General features: G+C 39.9%; 2 protein-coding genes across 3 annotated transcripts in view; one reads left to right on the top strand and one right to left on the bottom strand.

Annotated features, from left to right (window-relative positions):
- The window catches only part of DYNC1H1 (dynein cytoplasmic 1 heavy chain 1), a 66,340-nt gene extending 62,874 nt beyond the window's left edge, over positions 1-3,466 (top strand). For both annotated transcript variants that reach the window (XM_026680183.2, XM_026680184.2), the window contains exons 77-78: positions 2,552-2,679; positions 2,785-3,466. In XM_026680183.2, coding sequence (XP_026535968.1) covers positions 2,552-2,679; positions 2,785-2,913 — 257 coding nt within the window. In that variant the 3' untranslated portion in view covers positions 2,914-3,466. The remainder of the gene's footprint in view (positions 1-2,551; positions 2,680-2,784) is intronic.
- Positions 3,467-14,842: 11,376 nt separating this feature from the next.
- On the bottom strand, positions 14,843-20,896 carry LOC113420361 (uncharacterized). The gene is made up of 5 exons (XM_026680238.2): positions 20,709-20,896; positions 19,462-19,512; positions 18,270-18,333; positions 17,238-17,341; positions 14,843-15,470 (listed from the first exon to the last, which is right to left on the bottom strand). Exons 1-5 carry the CDS (start codon positions 20,760-20,762, stop codon positions 14,934-14,936), a joined length of 810 nt encoding a protein of 269 aa, XP_026536023.2. The 5' UTR covers positions 20,763-20,896; the 3' UTR covers positions 14,843-14,933.
- Positions 20,897-22,733: the final 1,837 nt, after the last annotated feature.

A 22,733-nucleotide genomic window follows, 5' to 3' on the forward strand; every position in this document is an offset into this window, starting at 1 on the left:
TGCTCAAAAAAATAAAGGGACACAAAAATAAAACATCCTAGATCTGAATGAATGAAATATTCTTATTAAATACTTGGTTCATTACATATGTGCTGACAACAAAATCACACAAAAATTATCAATGGAAATCAAATTCAGCAACCCATGGAGGTCTGGATTTGGAGTTACACTCAAAATTAAAGTGGAAAAACCACTACAGGCTGATCCAACTTTGATGTAATGTCCTTAAAACAAGTCAAAATAAGGCTCAGTAGTGTGTGTGGCCTCCACGTGCCTGTATGACCTCCCTACAATGCCTGAGCATGCTCCTGATGAGGTGGCGGATGGTCTCCTGAGGGATCTCCTCCCACACCTGGACTAAAGCATCCCCCAACTCCTGGACAGTCTGTGGTGCAACGTGGCGTTGGTGGATGGAGCGAGACATGATGTCCCAGATGTGCTCAATTGGATTCAGGTCTGGGGAATGGGTGGGCCAGTCCATAGCATCAATGCCTTCGTCTTGCAGGAATTGCTGACACACTCCAGCCACATGAGGTCTAGCATTATAGTGCATTAGGAGGAACCCAGGGCCAACCGCACCAGCATATGGTCTCACAAGGGGTCTGAGGATCTCATCTAGGTACCTAATGGCAGTCAGGCTATCTCTGGCAAGCACATGGAGGGCTGTGCAGCCCCCTAAAGAAATGCCACCCCACTGCCAAACCGGTCATGCTGGAGGATGTGGCAGGCAGCAGAACATTCTCCACGGCGTCTCCAGACCCTGTCACATCTGTCACATGTGCTCAGTGTGAACCTGCTTTCATCTGTGAAGAGCACAGGGTGCCAGTGGCGAATTTGCCAATCTTGGTGTTCTCTGGCAAATGCCAAACGTCCTGCACGGTGTTGGCCTGTAAGCACAACCCCCACCTGTGGATGTCGGGCCCTCATACCACCCTCATGGAGTCTGTTTCTGACCATTTGAGCAGCCACATGCACATTTGTGGCCCGCTGGAGGTCATTTTGCAGGGCTCTGGCAGTGTTCCTGTCCCTCCTTGCACAAAGGCAGAGGTAGCGGTCCTGATGCTGGGTTGTTGCCCTCCTACGGCCTCCTCCACAGCTCCTGCTGTACTGGCCTGTCTACTGGTAGGGCATCCATGCTCTGGACACTACGCTGACAGACACAGCAAACCTTGCCACAGCTCGCATTGATGTGCCATCCTGGATGAGCTGCACTACCTGAGCCACTTGTGTGGGTTGTAGACTCCGTCTCATGCTACCACTAGAGTGAAAGCACTGCCAGCATTCAAAAGTGACCAAATCATCAGCTAGAAAGCATAGGAACTGAGAAGTGGTCTGTGGTCACCACCTGCAGAATCACTCCTTTATTGGGGATGTCTTGCTAACTGCCTATGCTTTCCACCTGTTGTCTATTCCATTTGCACAACAGCATGTGAAATTGATTGTCAATCAGTGTTGTTACCTAAGTGGTCAGTTTGATTTCACAGAAGTGTGATTGACTTGGAGTTACATTGTGTTGTTTAAGTGTTCCCTTTATTTTTTTGAGCAGTGTATATTCAGTAGCCTTTTTTTTGTTCTATCATATTTTCTTTCTTTTTGTTTATATTTCACTATTACAGTAATTTTTATTTTTAAAAAAGATCAACTACCATATGGATATTCGGGCAGAGGGCCCTTACACATTTAAAACTGTGACAATTACAAGCTGAGAATTCGAGAATCTCTGTATCCTAATGCAGGTAGTCCTCAACTTATGGCCACAATTGAGCCTAAAGTTTCTGTTGCTAACTGAAACATTTGTTAAGGGAATTTCGCCCCATTTTACAACCTACCTTGCCACAGCTGTTAAGTGAATCACTCAGTTCAGTTAGTAATACACTTGTTTTGTGAATCTGGCTTCCCCATTGACTGTGCTTGTTAGAAGGTCACAAAAGGTGACCACATGACCCCAGGACACTGCAACCGTCATCAATATGAACCAGTTGCCAAGCATCCAACTTTTGTTCACGTGGCAATGGGGATGCTGCAATGATTGTAAGTGTGAAAAAAGTTATGTCAGATTTTTTAGTGCCGCTGTAACTTTGAACGGTCACTTAATGAATTGTTGTAAGTCAAGCTGTAATCAAAGTACCAGACTGAGAGTGATGGAGAATCAGATTAACAGTGAAACTCACTGGGTGTCTGGGTTAGTCACTATCTCTTGGTATAAAGTATCTTACAAGATGGTTTTTAATGTAAAATGTGAAGATAATGAATGGACAATGTGCATTGAACTCATTTGGAGGAACTGAATAAATATATGAAAGCTATTGCATGCTCGATACTTTTCAACCACTTTAAATTGGACAAGGTGAAATTTGCTGTTGTAAAATGTTCTGATGAAATGCTTCAAATGTCATTCTTTGATGGATTAGTTCCTCCTGTTTGTTGAAATGAATATGTCACCTATATATTAACCACACACACTCATAGATGAAGTGGTAAATTTGAACATTGCAGAGTTTTAGTGTACTTCTGTGCCATTTCAAATAGCATTCTCCTACTTCTTTTGTAGGACTGAAACTTCAAGGAGCCACTTGTAATAACAACAAGTTGTCGCTTTCCAATGCTATTTCAACCGTACTGCCCATAACTCAACTTCGTTGGATTAAACAGACAAATGCTGATAAAAAGTCTAATGTGGTAAGAAAAAGGGTCTTTTCACTCATGCTTTTTAGCTAGGCACGTTGTTTTTATTCTCCTTGTGTATTTCCATCCTCCTAACCAACTTCTGAACTTATTTTACAGGTGACCCTGCCTGTTTATCTGAACTTTACTCGGGCTGATCTGATCTTCACTGTTGACTTTGAAATTGCTACCAAGGAAGATCCTCGTAGCTTCTATGAACGTGGTGTGGCTGTCCTGTGCACTGAGTAAAATGGTTCTATATTAATGTTGAAATAATTAAATGCAACTCTACAGGATTATTTCTAGTTTGTACTTTCTTGAACAGATCACTTGTAAATGAACAGCTAAGATAATATTAATGACATTCTGTAATGCAAGAAGGCATTCAAACCTGGGTTGATTTCGTATACTAAACAGGAAGGAAGAAATCGCATAACAGAACCATTTCCTCAGTTCTGTTTCTTGCCTAAACCTAGGTTAAGCTTCAGAAAAAAAAAATCCTGCACTTCTTTTAGATTCTATGTATTAAACTTCATTCATTTAAGATATTTATTCATTGCCGTTTGTTTGCTGATACTCTCCAGTTGGAGTTTTACATTCATGTAATATATAATAAAAGCTAGGAGTAATAGGGCAAATATAAGACTTGGAACTTAACTTTCTGCATTGGTCCATCTAATCTTGCTTTTTCTCTTCCAATAAAAGCCAGAATATGTTACAGGTTATATTATTCAAGTTATACTTGAGTCTGAGGGTATTTAGAAATGAATTACTTATAATAAAAGCTCCTTTTAACTAAAAATGGTTTAATGGATTTATGTATTGTCCATTAGATTGCAAGGAACTTTTCTCCCTCTTTCAATTTGTTTCTTGCTTACTACTTGCTTTTCTCTTACAATCACATATCCATTCTGTTCTTTACATGGCTCCCACCGATAGATATCATTCAAAAAAATGTATAACAACTTTAAGGTAGCTGCTGCTTCCTCCAATTTTTCAATCTGCTTAAGCAGCAAGACAGAATAAGCAGTGGTCTAGTACAGGGGTAGGGAAACTTGGCTCTTTTATCACTTATGGACTTCAACTCCCAGAATTCCTGAGTGAGCCATACAAGGTTCCTCATCCCTGGCCTACTGGTTTTTCAATTGTGGGGGAAAATCAATTTTTGACTTGAATGGGACTGTTTAATATACAAATGTAGGACATATAAAGATTTTATAATAAAAATTTTATGGCTCACTCAGGAATTCTGGGAGTTGAAGTTCATAAGTGATAAAAGAGCCAAGTTTCCCTACCCCTGGTCTAGTACTTGGAGAACAGTGTGGTGGCTCAGTGATTAAGACAGTGGGCTTGGCAGCAGATTCAAGATCCAAGTGCCATGTGATGTCGTGAGCTCTCATTCTCGCCCCAGCTTCTGCCAACCTAGCAGTTCAAAAGTATGCAAATACAAGTAGATAAATAGGTACCACTTCGGTGGGAAGGTAACAGCACTCTGTGACATCATTCTGGCCACATGAACGTCCTCAGGCAACGTTTGGGTCAGTGGCCTTGAAACAGATGAGCACCACCCCTTATAGTCAGCAATGGAGTAAAATCCACAGGAACTTCTAGTATTTGAAACACTGCTATCCTTTGTATAGAAATAGTACCTGAGCACATGCCTGGTCAGCCTGCTTTTAAAACCCTCCAGAGATGGAGAACTCAATCTCCCATTGGCAGATACGAAAGTTTTTTCCCCTTACATGTAATGAAGATTAGTTAGCTGCAATTTACGACTTTTTAATGCTTGTTGAACTTGGTATAGCCTGCTAACCTTTTTGTTCAATCATCTTTCATCTCCTATCTAAGAATACTGTGACTGACAGATGAATTTAGAGTATCTCTGCTTTGTCAGATACCTTCTTTACTCAGGGTAATCTGTGTATGTCTGATTCACATCAAGAAGGAAAAAGCACATAAAGGATCAGGTCCCCCTTGATTCATTCATAAGAATGTAAAGGTTTCTCTTCCTCAGCCTTCAAATGTGAATGAGATAAAAGACAGAAATATGTCTTATATTGATCTTACTGGATGGCATTCTTTCAGAAGAGTGAATTTCTTGGAGATTAAAAAACAAGACGAGATGGGTTACACACAAGTCTAACAAATAAAAAATACTTGAACATTTACATTTCTACCTTATTTATTTGTGCCACCAGTCGCCCCCTTGCAGTGGAAATATTCAGCAGCATAAAATACTGATGTGGAAAGGATCACCTGCTTTTATGGAGGAAGGATTTTCCTTGCCTGTCCCTCTATGGTGGGATCTCCAAGAAAAAACACTGTTGAGTCATCCAAATCACAGTCTGAGTTTCTTGAGAGTTCTTCATCGTCTCCATCATATAGTTATAACTGATGAGCAACCAAGCTATGAAATAAAGAGTTTTCTCTGCTGCCATCTAATGATGATCTGGATATCTGCAGCCCATGTATACATATGACATATACATACATATTATACAGAAGTACTTACTTGCCACTATTTAACCTAAAGCCTAAAACAACAATGTACTCATCCATAAGGCATAAGATACTGTAGAAAGTTAGCATCTGTTCATCCCCAGCCAAATTCACGTTCAGTTATACTAAATGAATCCACTGACACCTCAAATCACCCGCAACCTCTTTCTTAATTTTTCTCCAGATTCTAGAGCAGGTCGTCTTTGCTTTTTGTTTCTGTTTGACTCTTCATATAATTTATAGTCCGAATCGACTAACATGGGCTGCAATGTATCTTCAGAAGTTAACTTTCCAGAATTCAGTGTTGCAAACCAGGCTGGTTCCAATTCTGCAGTCTCAAATAGTTCAAGTGAATTATTTGAGGTAATTATTTTGGGTGGTGATGTGGAAAGGATCACCTGCTTTTCTGGAGGAAGGATTTTTCTTGCCTGTCCCTCTATGATGGGATCTCTAAGAAAAAACACTGCTGAGTCATCCAAATCCAAATCACAGTCTGAGTTGCTTGACAGTTCTTCATCGTCTCCATCGTAAGGGTCCACAAACTAAAGCAACAAATGTTATTGCGTATTTTTTTAATAGTGTTTTTAAGTTCTACGTGCAAGATATAAACATAACTCTGACCCCAGTGGTATGAAAAGAAACCCTTTTTCTCCTTTATCACCAAGTGAAAAAGGCTACTTTTATACAAAGTGCAAATAGTGACCGCAAGACATACTGAGCCATGCTAGTAAGCCATGATTAAACATAGTTCCAAAATTACTTCCTGAAAATAAGAGCATAAAAGTTGTCTCACACCTGCACAATATGTTACCTTAGATAAGTCTCTGGCCTTGTGTGAAGTGCCATGCAGGACCAGGTGAAATGGCAATGCATGTTCTACCACCACCAAAGTGTCTTAGCATGTTTCATTTTCCCCCGAGCTTTTCTAAGGTTTTTTTTTTAACCTGCAGAATTGTGGGCATTTTGCAGTGCTAACCATGTAATTTAAAAATTCAGGCATGGAATCATGTCTCAGGAAAAAAAAATTTTTTTTCAAATGCAGTAATACCGTGTTTCTCATATAATAAGGCTGGGTCTTATTTTTATTTTTTTTTTGAGCCCCGAAAAAATAGCTAGGCCATCTTTTCGGGGGTGACTTAATTCCCCCCCTTGCATCTTGGGCGGGCGGGCGGCACGGCTTGGATATTGACCTCGGCGTTGGTGGGGCACTTCATATCAGGGTCAACGCAGGCAGCACCATATCCGGGTGTGCAACAAAAGTACTTCCTAATGGCAAGGCCCCCCCATTCCCCCATTTCGCATGTTTTAATATAGGCCTTAATTTGGGGGAGGGGCTTAATTTCATTTCATGCCTATAAAACATGCTGGGACTTCATATTGCGGGAGGCCGTATTGTTGGAGAAACAGGGTAGTTCAATTAGTTTGTGGTGAACGCCCCTGTTCAAAGGCATCAAAAGTCATAGTGATGTTTTACTCCCAACTGAGTATCAGAATGACAGGTTTTCTACAAATACATTATTAAAAGAAAAATAAATTGTGAAGCATTTCACATGTATTAATCGTCTACTGCATTTTAATTTCAGGTGAAATGAGGCCCTGAAGAATTGTGTGAAAAAGTAGGGGTTGAATGAATGCTGACAAATGACAAAAGTGAATGATCAATAGTAAAGGTGTGGTTGGAGAGAGAATAAATCGCAAAACAATGTGGAAGAAGAGTGATTGGGTTGAGAGGAAGAGAAAGTCTAGGTTAGATGGAGTTGCTGAGATTCTGAAAGAGGAGGAAGTTTAGAGCTAGCTGGCTAATCAACATCCACATTTTAAAATGCTTCAAAATTTCAATTTATTCTACACATAATAAAGCAGCCATATTGAATTATCACCTCTAAATTTCTTGCAAACATCTGAGTTCATTAGCCAAACATGCAAAGGGGTGTGTGTGTGTGATGTGTCACAAGATTATTGCCATTTAATTCACCCCATTCCTCCAGATAAGCAGGCTATATGAAAGTGCAGCTTGCATAGCTTTTACACCTGTACAATAAGTGCCTGGAAAACATAATATGAAGTAAATGAGGACTGCTTCAATTCTGGATCTTACCTCTACATTATCATCAGATTCAGATCCAGTGCTGGAGTCAACAGAACACTTTTGCTGTGAAAGGGAAAGGCAAAAGGGAATGGAAAGTTTTATTTACTTTAAAAGCATGAATCTCATTTCCTAATCATGGTTCTTACTATAAAAGGTAATAACAATATTGCTAAAGGTTCCTAATTCAACCCTCTAACATGGTCTTTTTGACTAGATTTAAACAATAGGTAAGAAAGTTCCATTTGGAAATTCCTGTCTGCTGTGATTCAACCATTGCTGAAATCCCAAAGCACATTAAAATTTGCTTAAATCTGAACCACAACAGAAACATTGGAGATGTCATGGTACACCAAACCCTCATCTACAAGTTACCCTGGTTAGATTCACAAAATGATGAGAAAGGACCTCCATGTTTATTTCTTCAAGAAATAAATGATGCACCATTCACACCTAAAGAAAAGATGGGAGGTCAAAACATGTATCATGTTGTGATTCAGGTTAAGTTTTCAGGAGGGATAATTCAGGAGTATTCAAGTTAAGGACTTTTCAGACATGTCCAGATAGTCTCCCTGGCCATAAGAATAAAGTGGATTTTCCCCTCAGTTCTGGGAGTTCATAGAGGTCTCTTATCCATGCCCTAACCAGGTTCGGTCTTGTTTAGCTTCTGTAGATCACTCTATTGATAAGTTAAGAAGACCATGGAGTTGGCCTTGAAGGCTAAGAGTTTATTGACTCTTGGAGGCAGGGCAACATTCACATGTTGTAAAAGTAGCAACATAGCTTGATATTGCACAAATACCCCAGAGGGATAGTTTCACCTGCCCTCTTCTACCTTTGCAGATAGTCCCATGCAAGTTCATGCAAGCCTTACGTTTGTGGACCTGTAGAAATTTTACCAATTCACTTAAAGCCAAGAATAATTCAGGTGAAATAAATCAATGTTTAACTGGGTTTGTTTTTGAAACCCAGCATTTTAAAATGACTTTACCGTGTATCTGTAAGCTAGTCGTTCTATATCAGCAGATCTTTTCGCTGCATTCACTAAATCACGTGACACTATTGAAAAAAAATAGAAAAAACTGGTTAGAAAAATACACTCCTTGATCTAAAGGTTAATGTTTTCCTCTTGTTATTCTGTAGTCAAAGTTATAACTGATGAGCAACCAAGCTAGGAAATAAGAGTTTTCTCTGCTGTCATCTAATGATGATCTGGATATCTGCAGCCCACATATGCATATGACATATACTGTACATACATACTATACAGAAATACTTACTTGCCACTATTTAACCTAAAGCCTAAAACAACAATGTACTCATCCATAAGACATAAGATACTGTAGAAAGTTAGCACCCATCCCTCCTAGGAAAATGAAATGTTTTAGGATATACTAAAAAGGCAGAATATTTCCCCTAAAAAGACAAATAGAAACTGAGAAGCAGAAACTCACCTCAAAAGCAAAAGCTCACCCCCACCTTTGTTAATGGGCAGGCCATTAAGGCCTGGGACAGAGTATTCTACATAACAAAGCCCTCTACTCAACTCACCACATGGCCTGGGAAGATTGTACCAGCCAGCACTCAGGTGAAGCCATGTGGTCCAGACAAAGCCATAAAAGTTAGCTAAGACTCTCACCCCAGGGAGTTTGACAGCCAATGGGATACATTTTTTTCACAGGAACAGGAAACACTAAAGTGAGGCCCAACAGAGAGTATAAAACCAAGGGATTCTCGGCATCTCTTCCCTTTTCACTCAGGAGCTCCAAGGTATGTGGTCCTGTCCACCATTAAACCTTCTTTCCAAGCAACTTCCATGAATCCAGTGTCTTTTTCCCCACTTGGAACTGAACCCAGAAGGATATTTCTTCTAACAATACACAAGCGTAACTTCATCTACTAGACAAACTATGGCTCATATATATAAACTATGGCTCATATATATATATATATTGTCTTAAAATACTCATGTATTGCCTATCATGTAAAAAAGTATAAAAAAAGAGCAACCAATATTGTAACTGTATCTTAAATTAGCCTAAATGAGCCCCAAGTATATTTTTGAAGTACAAACAAAAGAAATGGTTTTAAAAGAATTGACCGACTCCTACATAATAAACATACGATGGGTTTTGCAGCCTTAACATTAGAACAGCTGTGTATTTTTTGTAACTCATTATCAGCCCATAACAAACAATACTTAGACCAAGATTAAACTCCTTTAAAACATTACAAGAACAAAAATGGCCACATGCAAACCTCATGGCCCCACCTAATTCAGCCTTCCTGGGCTGGAGGCTTCAACATGGCCTGGCCCTAGTTTAAGTAGGCTGAAACCAGCAGTCCCAAAGGAGCTTGGAGGAGGGAGCAGGAATGGCCACTATCCAAGAAAGAGTTCAGTCACAGAGGACTCTTTCCCAGCCTTAGCTAGAGAACCCAGATTTTGAACTGAGGGTTTTTGATATACATACATACATATATACAAACACTTCTAAAGGAAGCACATACCTTCCACGAGTTTCCTACTTCTTATCTTCCTTCTTCTGGGTGTCCTTTGCTGCAAAGTTGCCATTTTTCTTGTTTTTCTTTCGACCTACAAGTGTTGTGCTTCCCAATCTCCCTAGCCTTCCTGCTTTATTACCTCAAGTGTCTGCACCTGTGCTTCCTTCCAAAAGGTCTAGAGTTCAAAATTGCCAACTGTAAAGAGGAAAAGCTTTCTTGAAGCTTTTAAGTTAACTTCTTTCTTTCATGGGAAGCTGAAAGGTCCAAGAACCTTCTAGTCTTCAACTGAATCCAGATAATTTAATTCCCACTCTATAGTTAGGAAAACTATGCAGGAGGGAGGAAATGAGTACTCCTTTCCTATCATGCTTCCCTCTATGACCTCTTAGAACTACAAACCCATGTTTTTGTTTGCTTGCTTTCCTTCCTTTGTGATTCTTTTTTTCATTTTATGTCATGCCAATACCATAATTACAGAGTAGAATTTTTCAACCTTGACCTCTTTAAGATATGTGAGCCTCACTTTCCAGAATGCTGGCTGGGGAATTCTAGGAGTTGAAATCCACCCATCTTAAAGGGGCCAATGCTTGCTTGTTTGTTTGGTCAATCATTCTTTGTTTTCTTGTTTGTTTAGCATATGTTGATGTTACTTTGTTCAGGAGACTACAGTGCCAATGTAGAGTACATAGTAGCTTGGCTGTCTAAGACTGCTAGCCCGTTTGGTTCATACTCACACATTTTCCAAAGTACATCCCAGGGTGCTTAGTTCCATACCAGAAAGAAAGACAAACAGCGTTATCCAGGGACTTTCTCGCTCCAACAAAGTCACCTCACAAATGGGCATTGAACCAGGAAGGCCCAGCACTGGCAGGCTTCTGACTGTCTGCACAGCATGACAGCTCATCTTCCCACCTAAGTAGTAGTTGTTTATGTACTTGCATTAAACATGGTTTGAAACAGATAGGTGGGCAGAAGCTGAGGCAAATGATGGGAGCTCATCCCAACACACAGTGCTCGGACTCAAGCCGCAGGAGCACAAGCTCCCTCCAGCATCATTAAGCCACTAAGCCACCATTCCTCTTGGCCAAGGATGGGAAACACTGTTATGGAGAGTATTTTTTTGGATTAATATATTAATCAAATTTCTGGAGCAATTTTTTCACAGGCTCTTGCTGATTCTTCTTCTTTTTCTTCAGCGTTTGTCTCGCGCTCTGGCGAGGTCCGCTAATGTCCTTGAGTACTGCTTCCACGCTCTCTGTCTGCCACGTATGTCGGGTCTGCCTTCGCGATCTCTAGATCGGCCTTGATCGTGTCCATCCAGCGTTGCTTAGGTCTACCAGCGGTCTCGCTCCTCCGACAATCACCTTCATCGCAGATTTGATGATGGATTCTTCCTTGGCGCGACTCACATGGCCGAACCATCGTAGCGGGACTGCCTCATGACCGTGGGGATGGGCACGACGTTGAACCGTCTGCGCACTTCTTCATTCCTGACGCGATCGAGTAGGGTGAGGCTCTTGCTGATTATGATTCCCATTTCCAATTTACGACAGTTACATTGGACTGATAACTGTCTCATCCCTATCATGTCAGCCCATCCCATCTGGCCAGGTAGTTCAGGTAGGGAAGACATGTTATGGACCCCTTCTATTAAAGAATTTTGACTGACAAGAGTCCAGGAATGGGGCCTTCTTTGCTGTGGCTCCCACATGTGGCATGCTCTCCTCCCCAAAGAGAGAGCAGCCCGCATCTCTCCTAGCCTTTTGTAGGAGTTTAAAGAAGTTTGAAGGCCTGGCTCTGCCCACTGGCACGAGGCTTAGTTAGCAGCACACAACCCTTGGGGGAGAGATTGGTGCCTTCCACCCACCTTTTGTCTTTTAACCTATTTTATCCTTGCTTTTTATCTTTTATCTTTTTAAAGGTATTTTATTTTTATGTGGTTTTTAGGTTTTAATTGTACACCACCAAGGGTCACTCTGTGAGATAGACGGTATCTAAATTGAACAAATAATAATGTCTTAGTTAGATTTTGAATAGTTATTTTTTTATGTAGATCAGAATTCCATCATTAAAGGCATGAACATGTTCCCCCATTCTCTTTTCTCCCTCAACTTATTTCTGATATTAATTGAAAATATTTTAATGACAAATAATTTTCTGCCTAACTTCAAAATGGCTGCAGTTCCTAGGCAAAAGTCTTCACTGAAAGAAGTCCTCATGCCGCCCATTTTCCATTTTTAATTGTAACTACAAGTAGGAGTTTTAGGAGATACAAATTGTCATTTGAAAAAAAAAATAGCATGCAAGTCCACCCTACCTTAGCCGTCCAGATGCCTCCAATGCACCTCCAGGCAGAGCAATTGAGCAAATTCTAGCTCAGCACATCTGGACAGCATCAATTGGGGAAAGATGATAAAAACTCCATTCCTGGAAACTACTGCAAACGTTTGTCGGAAGACTCGGAATGATGTTATTTAATTATCATTGTAAGTTATTCAAGAATCTGGGAATGAATTTCCCAAACTTGGAGATGAGAAGAGATATACAGATAATCCTTGATTTACAAGCATTCATTCAGTGACCATTGAACAGAAGCACTGATGAAAGTGACCCATGACTGGTTTTAAAAAATATAATCGTCATAGCATCCCCATTGTCATGTGATCAAAATTCAAGTGCTTGGCAACTGGCATGTATTTATGACAGTTGCCTTGTCTTGGGGTCATGTGATCACCGTTTGTAACCTTGCCAGCCAACTTCTGACAAGCAAAGTCAAAGGAAGAAGCCAGAGTGGCTTAAAGACTACATGTTGTGGTTAGCCGGCACCAGGTGTGGCAGCTGAGGAGAGCGAGGACTCAGATGAGGGGCCAGGACCATTAGGGAGTGGACTGCTGCCTTCAGAGATTTGGGGGCTGGCAGCAGTGATGAGGTTCCCGAGGAGCCTATGCCAAGTGCATGTAAGTGCAGGATTGCTTGCAGGAAAGAGCAGCTACAACAGCACGGGCGACTCGGGAGTAAGGCTGCAAGGTAATGGCCCCTCCTTCAAGAAGATAAAAGCCAGCTGTGAAGCGAATGTTCTTTGCAGAAGGCAAAGACATTTTGAAACTCCAGCCTCGTGGACATTCCAGTATCCTGAGTTTATATTTGAAGATTCTTGTATTGCAAATTATTTCTTGTCTGTTATCTTTTGGCAGTCTCACAGAGTTTGGCAAGGTTTGTGCTAATCACAACTAATAATTTTGCAGAAGCCTTAAAAGGTTTCAGTTCCCTTTGGATTGTGTTTGATTTGTTGGAAAAGGGAGTGGGTCAGAACACTACATGACTCACTTAACTGCAATGATTTGCTTAACAACTGTGGCAAAAAAGGTCATAAAATGGGGCAAAGCTCCCTTAATGACTGCCTTGCTTAGCAACAGACATTTTGGGCTCAATTGTGGTTGTCAGTCAAGGACTACCTGTAATGCTGAGCTTTTTCTAGATATGTTGCATTCCAATTATAGTGTTGGTCTTGATTGTTGTTGTTCAATTACTAAATCATTTGCAACTTCTCACAGCACCATATTCCACAGCAAGCCAGCTCCCACCCCCATCCTCTCAGTAACTGTCTCCTGGAGTCTGCCCAAAGTCATGCCCACTCGCGCCAATGACACCATCTAACCATCTCATCTCTGCCATCCCCTTCTCCACTTGCCTTCAATCTTTCCCAACATAGGGTTTTGTTCCAATGAGACAGAATCAGAATAGAGTTGGAAGAGACCTTGGAGGTCTTCTCGTCTAGCCCCCTGCTCAAGCAGGAGATCCTATACTATGTCAAACAAATGGATGTCCGGTCTCTTCTTAAAAACCTCCGGTGATGAAGCACCCATAACTTCTGAAGGCAAAGCTGTTCCACTGGTTAATTGTCCTCACTGTTGGGAAGTTTCCGCTTAATTCCAAGCTGCTTCTTTCTTTGATTAGTTTCCATCCATTGTTTCTTGTCCTGCCTTCTGAGGCTTTGGAAAATAAGTTGACCCCCTCTTCTTTGTGGCAGCCCCTCAAAAATTGGAAGACTGCTATCATATCCCCCCTAGTCCTTCTTTTGTCTAGACTATCCATATCCAGTTCCTGTAACCGTTCTTCATATGTTTTAGTCTCCAGGCTGTTATTCATCCTATTCAAGTTGCTCTTCTCTGCACTTTTTCCAAAGTCTCAACATCTTTTTTGTAATGTGGTGATCAAAACTGGATGCAGTATTCCAGGTGTGGTCTTACTAAGGTTTTTATAAAGCGGTACTAATACTTTATGTGATTTTGATTCTATGCCTCTGTTTACAACCAAGGATTATATTAGTTTTGTATATAGGGTCTCCTGCTTGGGCAGGGGGTTGGATGAGAAGACTTCCAAGGTCTCTTCCAGCTCTATTCTGATTGATTGATTGATTGATCGATCGATATTTAATCTTTTTTTCACAAACAAAAACACAAAAACCCAGCTATACATTTTTTGTTACACAGTTGTTTTCCCTTTGAGGAGGCAAATATAGCTTGGGACCAATTTACTATAAATACACAAGTAAGAGACTTCTTTTTAACTGTTATACCACTAAAGAAGAAAACATGAACATTCCCATCAGTTGGAATCTCAACATTATTACAGCCATCAGTGGCTAACACTTGGGGTTTTTTTCTCCTATATTGTTTAGGGTGGGGGGAAATGGGTTCTAATAACAGTTGCCACCTTGCTAAGTCAGTTTATTGATTCTATGTGATGGTATATTATTTTTTTCAACAGTCCTCAACCTTCTGTTCTTCAGTTATGTGGGATTGAAACCCCCATCATCTCTAAGCATGACTAGAATTATTATCCAAGACAGTTGGAACAGTCTGTAGCTCATTCCAAAGTTTTAGGGTAGGGCAGGCAAGGAAATGGGAAGGAGGACTGCTTTTTATTTTCTGTCATCCAGTAAACTTGGACAGGGACTGAAGGAAATGTAGGGGTTTGCCCAGTTACATGTCTGCTATGGAACACACAAAAAAATGGACAAGTTTTCTACTTACAAAAGGACACAGAGAAGAAAACAACAAGAAAAAAAGAAAGGAGCAAAATTTGGGGGGGGAAATTATTTCTTCCATTGCATTACCCACCACGTATTGTCACTGTTCTTCTATTACAAGTGATATTCAAATGATACCCATTTTCTATCTCAGGCCTGGGTGGCACGCAGTTTTTTTTGCCGTAATGTTTCCCCAACTCGTTCTAGAATTGGCATCCCTTTTGACTTCCTGGTCATCGTTTCCTCGTGCATCACGATGTCACCATCAGATCCTGCTCGCAGGGGCAAAGGAGCCACCGCAGGATTTGATGTCACTCCTGCAGATTCTGAAAACTCAACATCCATGAGCAAGGAGTGATCAGGCATCAGTCCTGCTGCATCAGTGAAAGCTCCCAACCCTGTGGAAGGTTCTGTAGTTCTGGAGTATCGCTGGGGAAGATTCATCATCTCATTTGCTGTTTGGAGATCGCTGGTGGGTTCCATATCAATATCACTGGGACTTTCTGTTGAAGGAAGCCACGCGGCAGGCAGGGCAGGCAGGGAATTTTGGTCCTCTATTTTCAATTCCTCTATCAGATCGGTGACAGAAACGTTAGCATTTTGATGCCTGGAGTACTTAGAAAAGTTTGTGCCATGGTCAAGATGAATTGAAAATTCTTCCCAGAATCTGCCACTAGCATCTGAAAGCTATTAGAACAAAGCAATATGTCAACCAAAAGGATGAAGCACGGGCAGAAAAAGGAATTTAAACCATTCAGGTACTCAGAGGTTCAAATAAAGAGGATGTAGTTCCATTGTATTTTCTGATATGTATTTAGGAGAGGGAGAAATAGCTCACCAGATCTCCTTTACTCAGTGTTCCTACCATGATCAATATATTCTCCTACCAGCCAGTGAATATCTAGTAAATCAAACTGTGGAGAAAACCAGTGAAGTTACTTGCAACTCTACATGTTGCATTTTTAACTAAAACCAAAAATAGAGTCACAAGTTGTCTATCGCTCAATTGGGGCTTGATTAGAAGATAAATGTCTCTTTGCATGCTAGACTTATCATATTTAGTAGTTGCTGTGCATTTTATGTTATTCAAAGTCATCTATCTACATCAGGGGTGTCAAACTCAAGGTGCTTAGATCTGGCCCGCAGGGCCGCCCTGGAAACAGTGAAGGACTGGCCCGCGGCACCTCTGCCAGAAAAAAACAGAGCTCAGAAGGGTCGCATGAAGCCTACTTGGGCTCAGTTTTCGGTCACGACGGCCTCCTGCAGACCTCTGCCAGCAAAAACGGAACTCGGGGAGGCTCCATTTTCACTGGCAGAGGACTGCAGGAGCCCATCACAGCCAAAAACAGAGCCTTGACGAGTAACATTGAACTGCCCCCCCCCACACCCCTGCCAAACAAAACCCTGATGCAGCCCTCAATGAAATCGAGTTTGACACCCCTGATCTATATACTCTAAGAAACAATGACTGATGACAAAGGAGAAAACAAAGGGTATGTGACTCAGTTGAACTTGCTTCTGTTCTCAGGAGAGAGTAGGATAAACATCAAATAACCTTCCATTATAAATCTGGACAATTTGGATACTTAGCAAAAGATAATTGTGGCATCATTTACAGATTGGCATCTGCCAGATATTCTCAAATGTGTCTTTCCCCCTGGTGGCACTGTCCTCTGAAATTCTGTTTCCTCTGATAGTTAAGAAGTCTCTGTTATTTTTCTGTTTTAAAAGTGGGTATGAGCTTCAACGTTTTCTTAGAGGAAGTGATACAAAATTATATTAAGCAAGTCATAACAAACCTATGGGGGTGTTATATAAACCTGCATTGTAATTTTTCCATGTTTCAATAGGACTGAGATCATAGATGTCTAGTACAAAGGTGCTTTTCCAAGAGACAAGTGGACTTTCGGGTTTTTCTTTGAAGACGTTTCACCTCTCATCCAAGAAGCTTCTTCATCTCTGATGAGCTTCTTGGATAAGAAGTGAAACGTCTTCCCAGTAAAACAGAAAGTCCAGTAGTTGCTTCTTGAAAAGAGGCACCTTTGGGAGAACCATGTCCTAGATGACTGAGAATCTTCAATAGATGTTGTTCCTAACTTCCATAATACTGAGACAACCCAAACAAGGACTTTAATCTGGAGGATACCACACCGAGGAGGTGTTTTTTTTAACACAGTTCCAAGCTTGAATTCACTGCTTTAGTGATACACTGATTTTGATGGTAAATATATTCTGTGTTTTAACCCTAACCATTCTGGCCTTGGTATAACAAGGACTTATAACATACCAACCTTGCTATATTATGATGTGAGCAGAAATGATTTGAAAGAAAACAACATTGGGGAGAGAGGAAGATTTCTGGCACACAAGACTTGTCACTATCTGTACCTTTCTGGTACAACCAGCCTTATATCCTTTTCCCTCTCACCCAGCGAGATAATTCCCCTAGAGCACCTTGTGGATCAAGTTTGTCCTTCTTTTCCGCAGTTTTATGGATCCAGTTGTGGCAATGACATTAAACGCTCCTTTGGTGCAGTTTCTTCTCTTCCACTGTTGATCTTCAAAGAACCAGAAAGGAAATATGTTGGTCATCATGTAGTTATGGCTGTGCGAAGAGATTCATGCTTGGCGAGCCACAATTGGTTCAGACTAAGACTTTATACCAGGGATGCTCAGGTTTTGTTTCTGATTCAAGAGCTATATTTGCTCTTTAACTAGTATGTTAGAAGGAGGCCTCTGTGCTAAATTATCTTAATTCTGTTTAAAGTAGAAAAATATGAATTGGGGCTAATGTGATTATCCTCCAGACATATATTTAATATTTTTTTCCTTTTGTTACATTAAAAATTACAATTTGTTAAGACGTTTTATAGGTCTATGGAGACCAGCCATTTAGATTTTGACTTGGGTGGGTCCCAAGGAGATACTCACACTGGGAGTTTCAGAACTGGCAGGTGTTTTCTGGCCTCTGCTGCCACGCAACCCTCATGATGCAGAGAATAAAATGCCTACAACTGATTGGCAGCATTCTTGGTGTGAAATCCTCAGTTGGAAAGCATAGGCACAGTCCACCTACATTCTTTGTTAGATGCACTTTGCTAGTTTAGTCCTACATCTTCAATCTTGCTTAGAGAATACCTTCTAACCAATCTACTCACCACAAATGACTCTGTTGTATTGTACCTATAAATCCAAGAATTGGAATGTATGCTAGAAAGGAACTCTAGGAGCTATAGTCTCGACACAACTGGGGTAGAAAATTTCAGCTGGCAAATAAGAATGCAAAATCATATGTATATGTCCAAATCCAAATTACTCGTGTTAAGAAGGACCAGTGCATGGTTACCCAGCTCATGCACTGTTTCAAGCACATCCTAGGATCGATCACATTACAAGACTCTAAGCTCCATTCAAACTCCAATTAGTCCAATTATAGAATTGACAATGATTGAAATATTATATAATAAAGCTGAAAAATATACAAACCTACTTCATGTGCCACATGACCTGTTTTTTCTTGGAGGCCATCTGGAGGCATATGCAGCATATCCTGTTCCACACAAAATTAGTTCATAAAAACTCACAAGAATATTTTAGAGATATTTTTAAAACTATGTGATCTGTTCCTGCCTAAAATTACTCTGGAACTTTGCAATGATATGTTATTGCATGAATTGCTTGAAAAAAATACCATACAAATAATAGAACCATTGAGCTGAAATGGATCCATTATTTCCCCGTTTTTCCAAAAGACTGCAGATCCCACCAAGACATCCCAAATGTGCTTTTTTGTTTCTTCAAAAGGCAACTGGACTGTTGTTTTTTCTTGAGGAAGAAATGGTTGTTTTCCTTGAAAACATTGTACTTCTCATCCAAGGAGCTTCATCAGTTTAAAGTGAATAAAAGAACTAAAGTATGCATGAGGTGGAACTGGGATGTTCTATTATTCTACTAGCCACTTCCAAAATTTCCTGAAAGGGCAGAATGTTCCAAAGGACAGGAGCCAGAGTAGAAATGGCTCTTCTCTTAGATCCTGCCAGCCCCTGTTCCTGCTCACTAAGAAAGGATTTTTCAAAATGACCATCATAGCATTAGTATTTCCTATATTATTATTAACACGCTCTGGTGCTAAGGAGTTCTACTCCCCCTCCCCACCTGGAAAAAAATCTGTTCCAAAAGCAGAACACAAGCAGAGGAGTTTCAGTTTCAGTTTTAGTTTTAGTTTCACAGCACCAAGCAGTTTTAGTAAAGAACAGATGAGCTAAGCCATGCCCAGGCTCCTTGCTGTCTCCTTCTTGCTCACATAGCAAATACTGTTTGCATTTCCAAACAGCCCTCAACTCTCTCACACACTGACATCTCACACACTGAGATGAATACTGATGGATGCTGGTAGGCAGAGGCAGATTTTTTTCCCTTATTTTCCTCCCCAAAAACTAAGCCCGACCACATAGTTTCATAGCAATTACCACCATAATTTTTAGCTTTCCCATTGTTCCAATTGTAGGGATATTGAGCTCTACTTCCCTTTAGATTAGATTAATAACTCTGATTATAAAAGATCATGTGCACTTGAAAATCTCACTGCGGCACTTTCAAAGCAAAGACTTTCCCCCCTCCTTCGTTCAGCCTTCAGAGCCAGGAAGAGTTGTAGATCGGAGAAAGCGGCATTCTTTACCTTGAAGTTGGCTTCACAGTTTGGTCTTGTCCTAGATTCCACTGTACATTTCTAATTTGGAGAAAAGAATCAACAACTTGATTAATGGCTAATAATGAACAACTTTACTAAGACTGAAGTGTCAGACTATTGTAAACTATCCTTTAAAAATGGCATTTTACCAAATACTGTTTTTTTCAAAATGTTTTATTACAGTATATTTCTAACAGTGCAAAACTATTGTTACTTTTTATTACAGGTAGGCAACAGATACAGGAAGGTACAGGAAGGTAACAGATTTTTTAAAAATATTTCCACAACTTGGTATTCAGAAGGTGATCTCCCAGAATATAAACTACTTATAAATACCATAGTGGTTGGCGGAGTTCTTTCACTTGAATTTCTATACACTGTTATGATGATGTAATATCTTAATGTTACCCATGTTTTTTAATCTTAATTCAGGAGAGGTCCATCATACTATTGGAGCCCAGTTCCCAACAACCTTGGACACCATAAATCATGGTTAGGATGACAAAATTGGACAACTATGGTCTGTTCATTGTATCTGCGCTATAAAGCTAGAAACATGGTTTATTCTTGCTAAAGCTCTTGGTAGACAGTTCTAAACATTAACTGGCTGTGAAATGAAGACTTTTCTTTTCTTTTGCCTGTATTAGATCTACTCACTGGTTGACACAGGCCAAATTAGAAAGCATGGCAAATGAAGGTGAATATTCATGACCCAGGATAACGTTGCAGGATCCAATCTGGGTGGATCATTGGGACTAGAGGTTTAGTCTTCCAAGTTTTTGGACTTAGGAGGGCTGCTTTATCATCAGTTTATCAAGTACTTAGAAACCAAGGGCTTGGCAGCACAAGGAAACAACAGTCAGTGACTTAATAGCTGGCCAACAATAACTAAATCAGTCAATAACTCCCAATCAATAACTAAAAAGCCACAACCAGGCACCGTATACATGCCACATACAGAATAGCCTCGAGGATGGGTTCCAGCATGAGTCCAAATAAGCTGGGAAGACTAAACCTTTCAATTCCTAGTCTCCCAATTTGTAGTTTGGTGTCTTAACCACTATACTGGGTCTCTGCCAGATAATATCATACTTCAGTATGTAACACTGAATGTTAAAAAATATTACAATGATTTAATGTTTTATAAATTTTGTAGAGTATTATATGTTTCATATATTACCAAATATGTTAATAATTAAGGGGGAAACTGAAGGTCAGGAAAATAAACTGTTTACCGTGATTCTGTCTCCGAGTCCTTCCATAGAGTCTGGAAACTTGGTAAAATCCATTAGAGTAGAAGTCTACAAGTTAGGGCGGGGGAAAAAAACTTGCTGAAGGAAGGATGATCTTCTACCAGATTCCCATATCCAAAATGGTGACTTCTATAGCCTTGGCGTGTTTTCATCCATTATTGAAAAAGCTGGAAGTGAGTTAACCACTGAAAACCAATGGCCTTTATTGTGTACTTGAGCCTTTCTTACCCCAAACAGGTGTTTGGGAAAAGGGGTTTTAATGTTACTCCCACCTATAGTGACTCAGTACAGTCTGCCCAAAATAACTGGTAGGCCCTAGTGGTTATGTTTTATAATTGTGTAGTGTAGATAAAAAAAGCAGGAAAGCTTTTCCTCTTCAGTTTTCATGGAGCCTGATTACACTTAGGAAAATTGTGTGAGAATGACAAGAAAAACGAGTTGGAGCAGAATTGCAAGATGGAAGGAAAGACAAGCACTTTATGCTGCCCCAAAACTCTTTCGGGTGTGTGAAAAAGGAGTTGACTATCAAGAGTAACACTTAGTTTGTGCTAACACTCAACTTTTTTGCAGAGAATGAAGCAAATTGCCTTCCAGATGAGTTAACCTAACTCATACCTACTAAATCGTGAATGGTAAACTAATGTATTCGTATCAGAATCATTCCAACTAGAATGAGCCTACCTTTCAGTTAACTTTATTACACTCCAAATGCAAGTCAATGTATCTAACTTGCAAGACAGACATCTAAATGCAAGCGAGGTATCTAACATCAGGACAATCATTCCATGCCATGTTACAGTTGTTACTATAACAGCATATGTGCTATGGAATATTCTCTATTATGACATCACTCATCAATATGAGAGGTTTACCCTCATAAAGAGTATCAGTATTTTGTAAGAAAACCATTTGAAAAATAACAAAAAGAAGAAGCAGGGATCAGGACAAGGAGTTATAATTATGGTCTCTAATCACTTGACTAAGGGTTGACAATACAAATGGAAAATACATGCTGTATATTCTTAAACTGAGCTTAGCTTTCTGGTCATGATGCACTAACAATTTTCAGTATTATGTCTGCACTTCAGCCATTTTAGAAGACATTCTTACATTGATTTTATAACGTAAGATTTATTCTGATGTTTTATTTAACTCAACCCTCAGTTAAATTACTTTGATAGCTTTGAACTGGTTTACTGGAAGAATCCCAGTAGATGTATACAGTTGCAAATTCCTGCCATCTAGCAATGAAGCCATGTGGGATGCCCTGATTAGGACCTTGATGAAATATGTTAACAGTGAGTTATTTAATAATATAGATTTGATTTCTGGTCAGGGACTGGGATGGTTTAACCAATTTCTAATTTTAACTGCCAGAAAACTGGAATGCATGAAAGGACTTGACATGGTAGATTTGTGAAAAAGCAAAAAAAAAAAAAAAAAAGATATAAAAAGTTACACAATGCAAAGAATTTTACAAATTAAAATTGAAATGAAACCATATTTTTTTGTTAGGACTTACAGCCGAGTCAGAAAAGATGTGTAAGATTGGATTTGGTATCTGCAACAAAGCTTTTTGTACAAAGCTGGAAAAAAAACAGAATTATCCGCAATAGTGAATTGGACTATGAAAATGACAAAAGTAGCAAACACAAAAAAACTGACATAAAGAGAATCTGTTTGATCAGATACAATGTGTCTTTTGCTACCTTTTAGGGACATTTACTGAAATTGATAAAAATGGCTTGATATCTGGAATTGTTGACTGAAAAGGATTGAATGTGGGAAATGAATTATGATCTAACCTTGCTGGGGGAGGAATGACATATGTAAACTGCCACATTTTTATCTATCATACTTTTTCTCAAATTTCATTTTTTCACGCTAAACTTGTGTTAAAAATTCTATGGTAGTAATGGAATTCTTTCACGCATAGCCAGCAGTTGCCCTAGCGTTACTAGCTTTCATGTAAACTAATAGAAAGGGATTCAGCTCCTTATCATCTTG

The sequence above is a fragment of the Notechis scutatus genome, chromosome 1 (assembly GCF_049901735.1).
Source record: "Notechis scutatus isolate UNSWTSFEM ecotype Mainland chromosome 1, rNotScu1.2, whole genome shotgun sequence".
In the NCBI taxonomy this organism is placed as follows: domain Eukaryota; kingdom Metazoa; phylum Chordata; class Lepidosauria; order Squamata; family Elapidae; genus Notechis; species Notechis scutatus.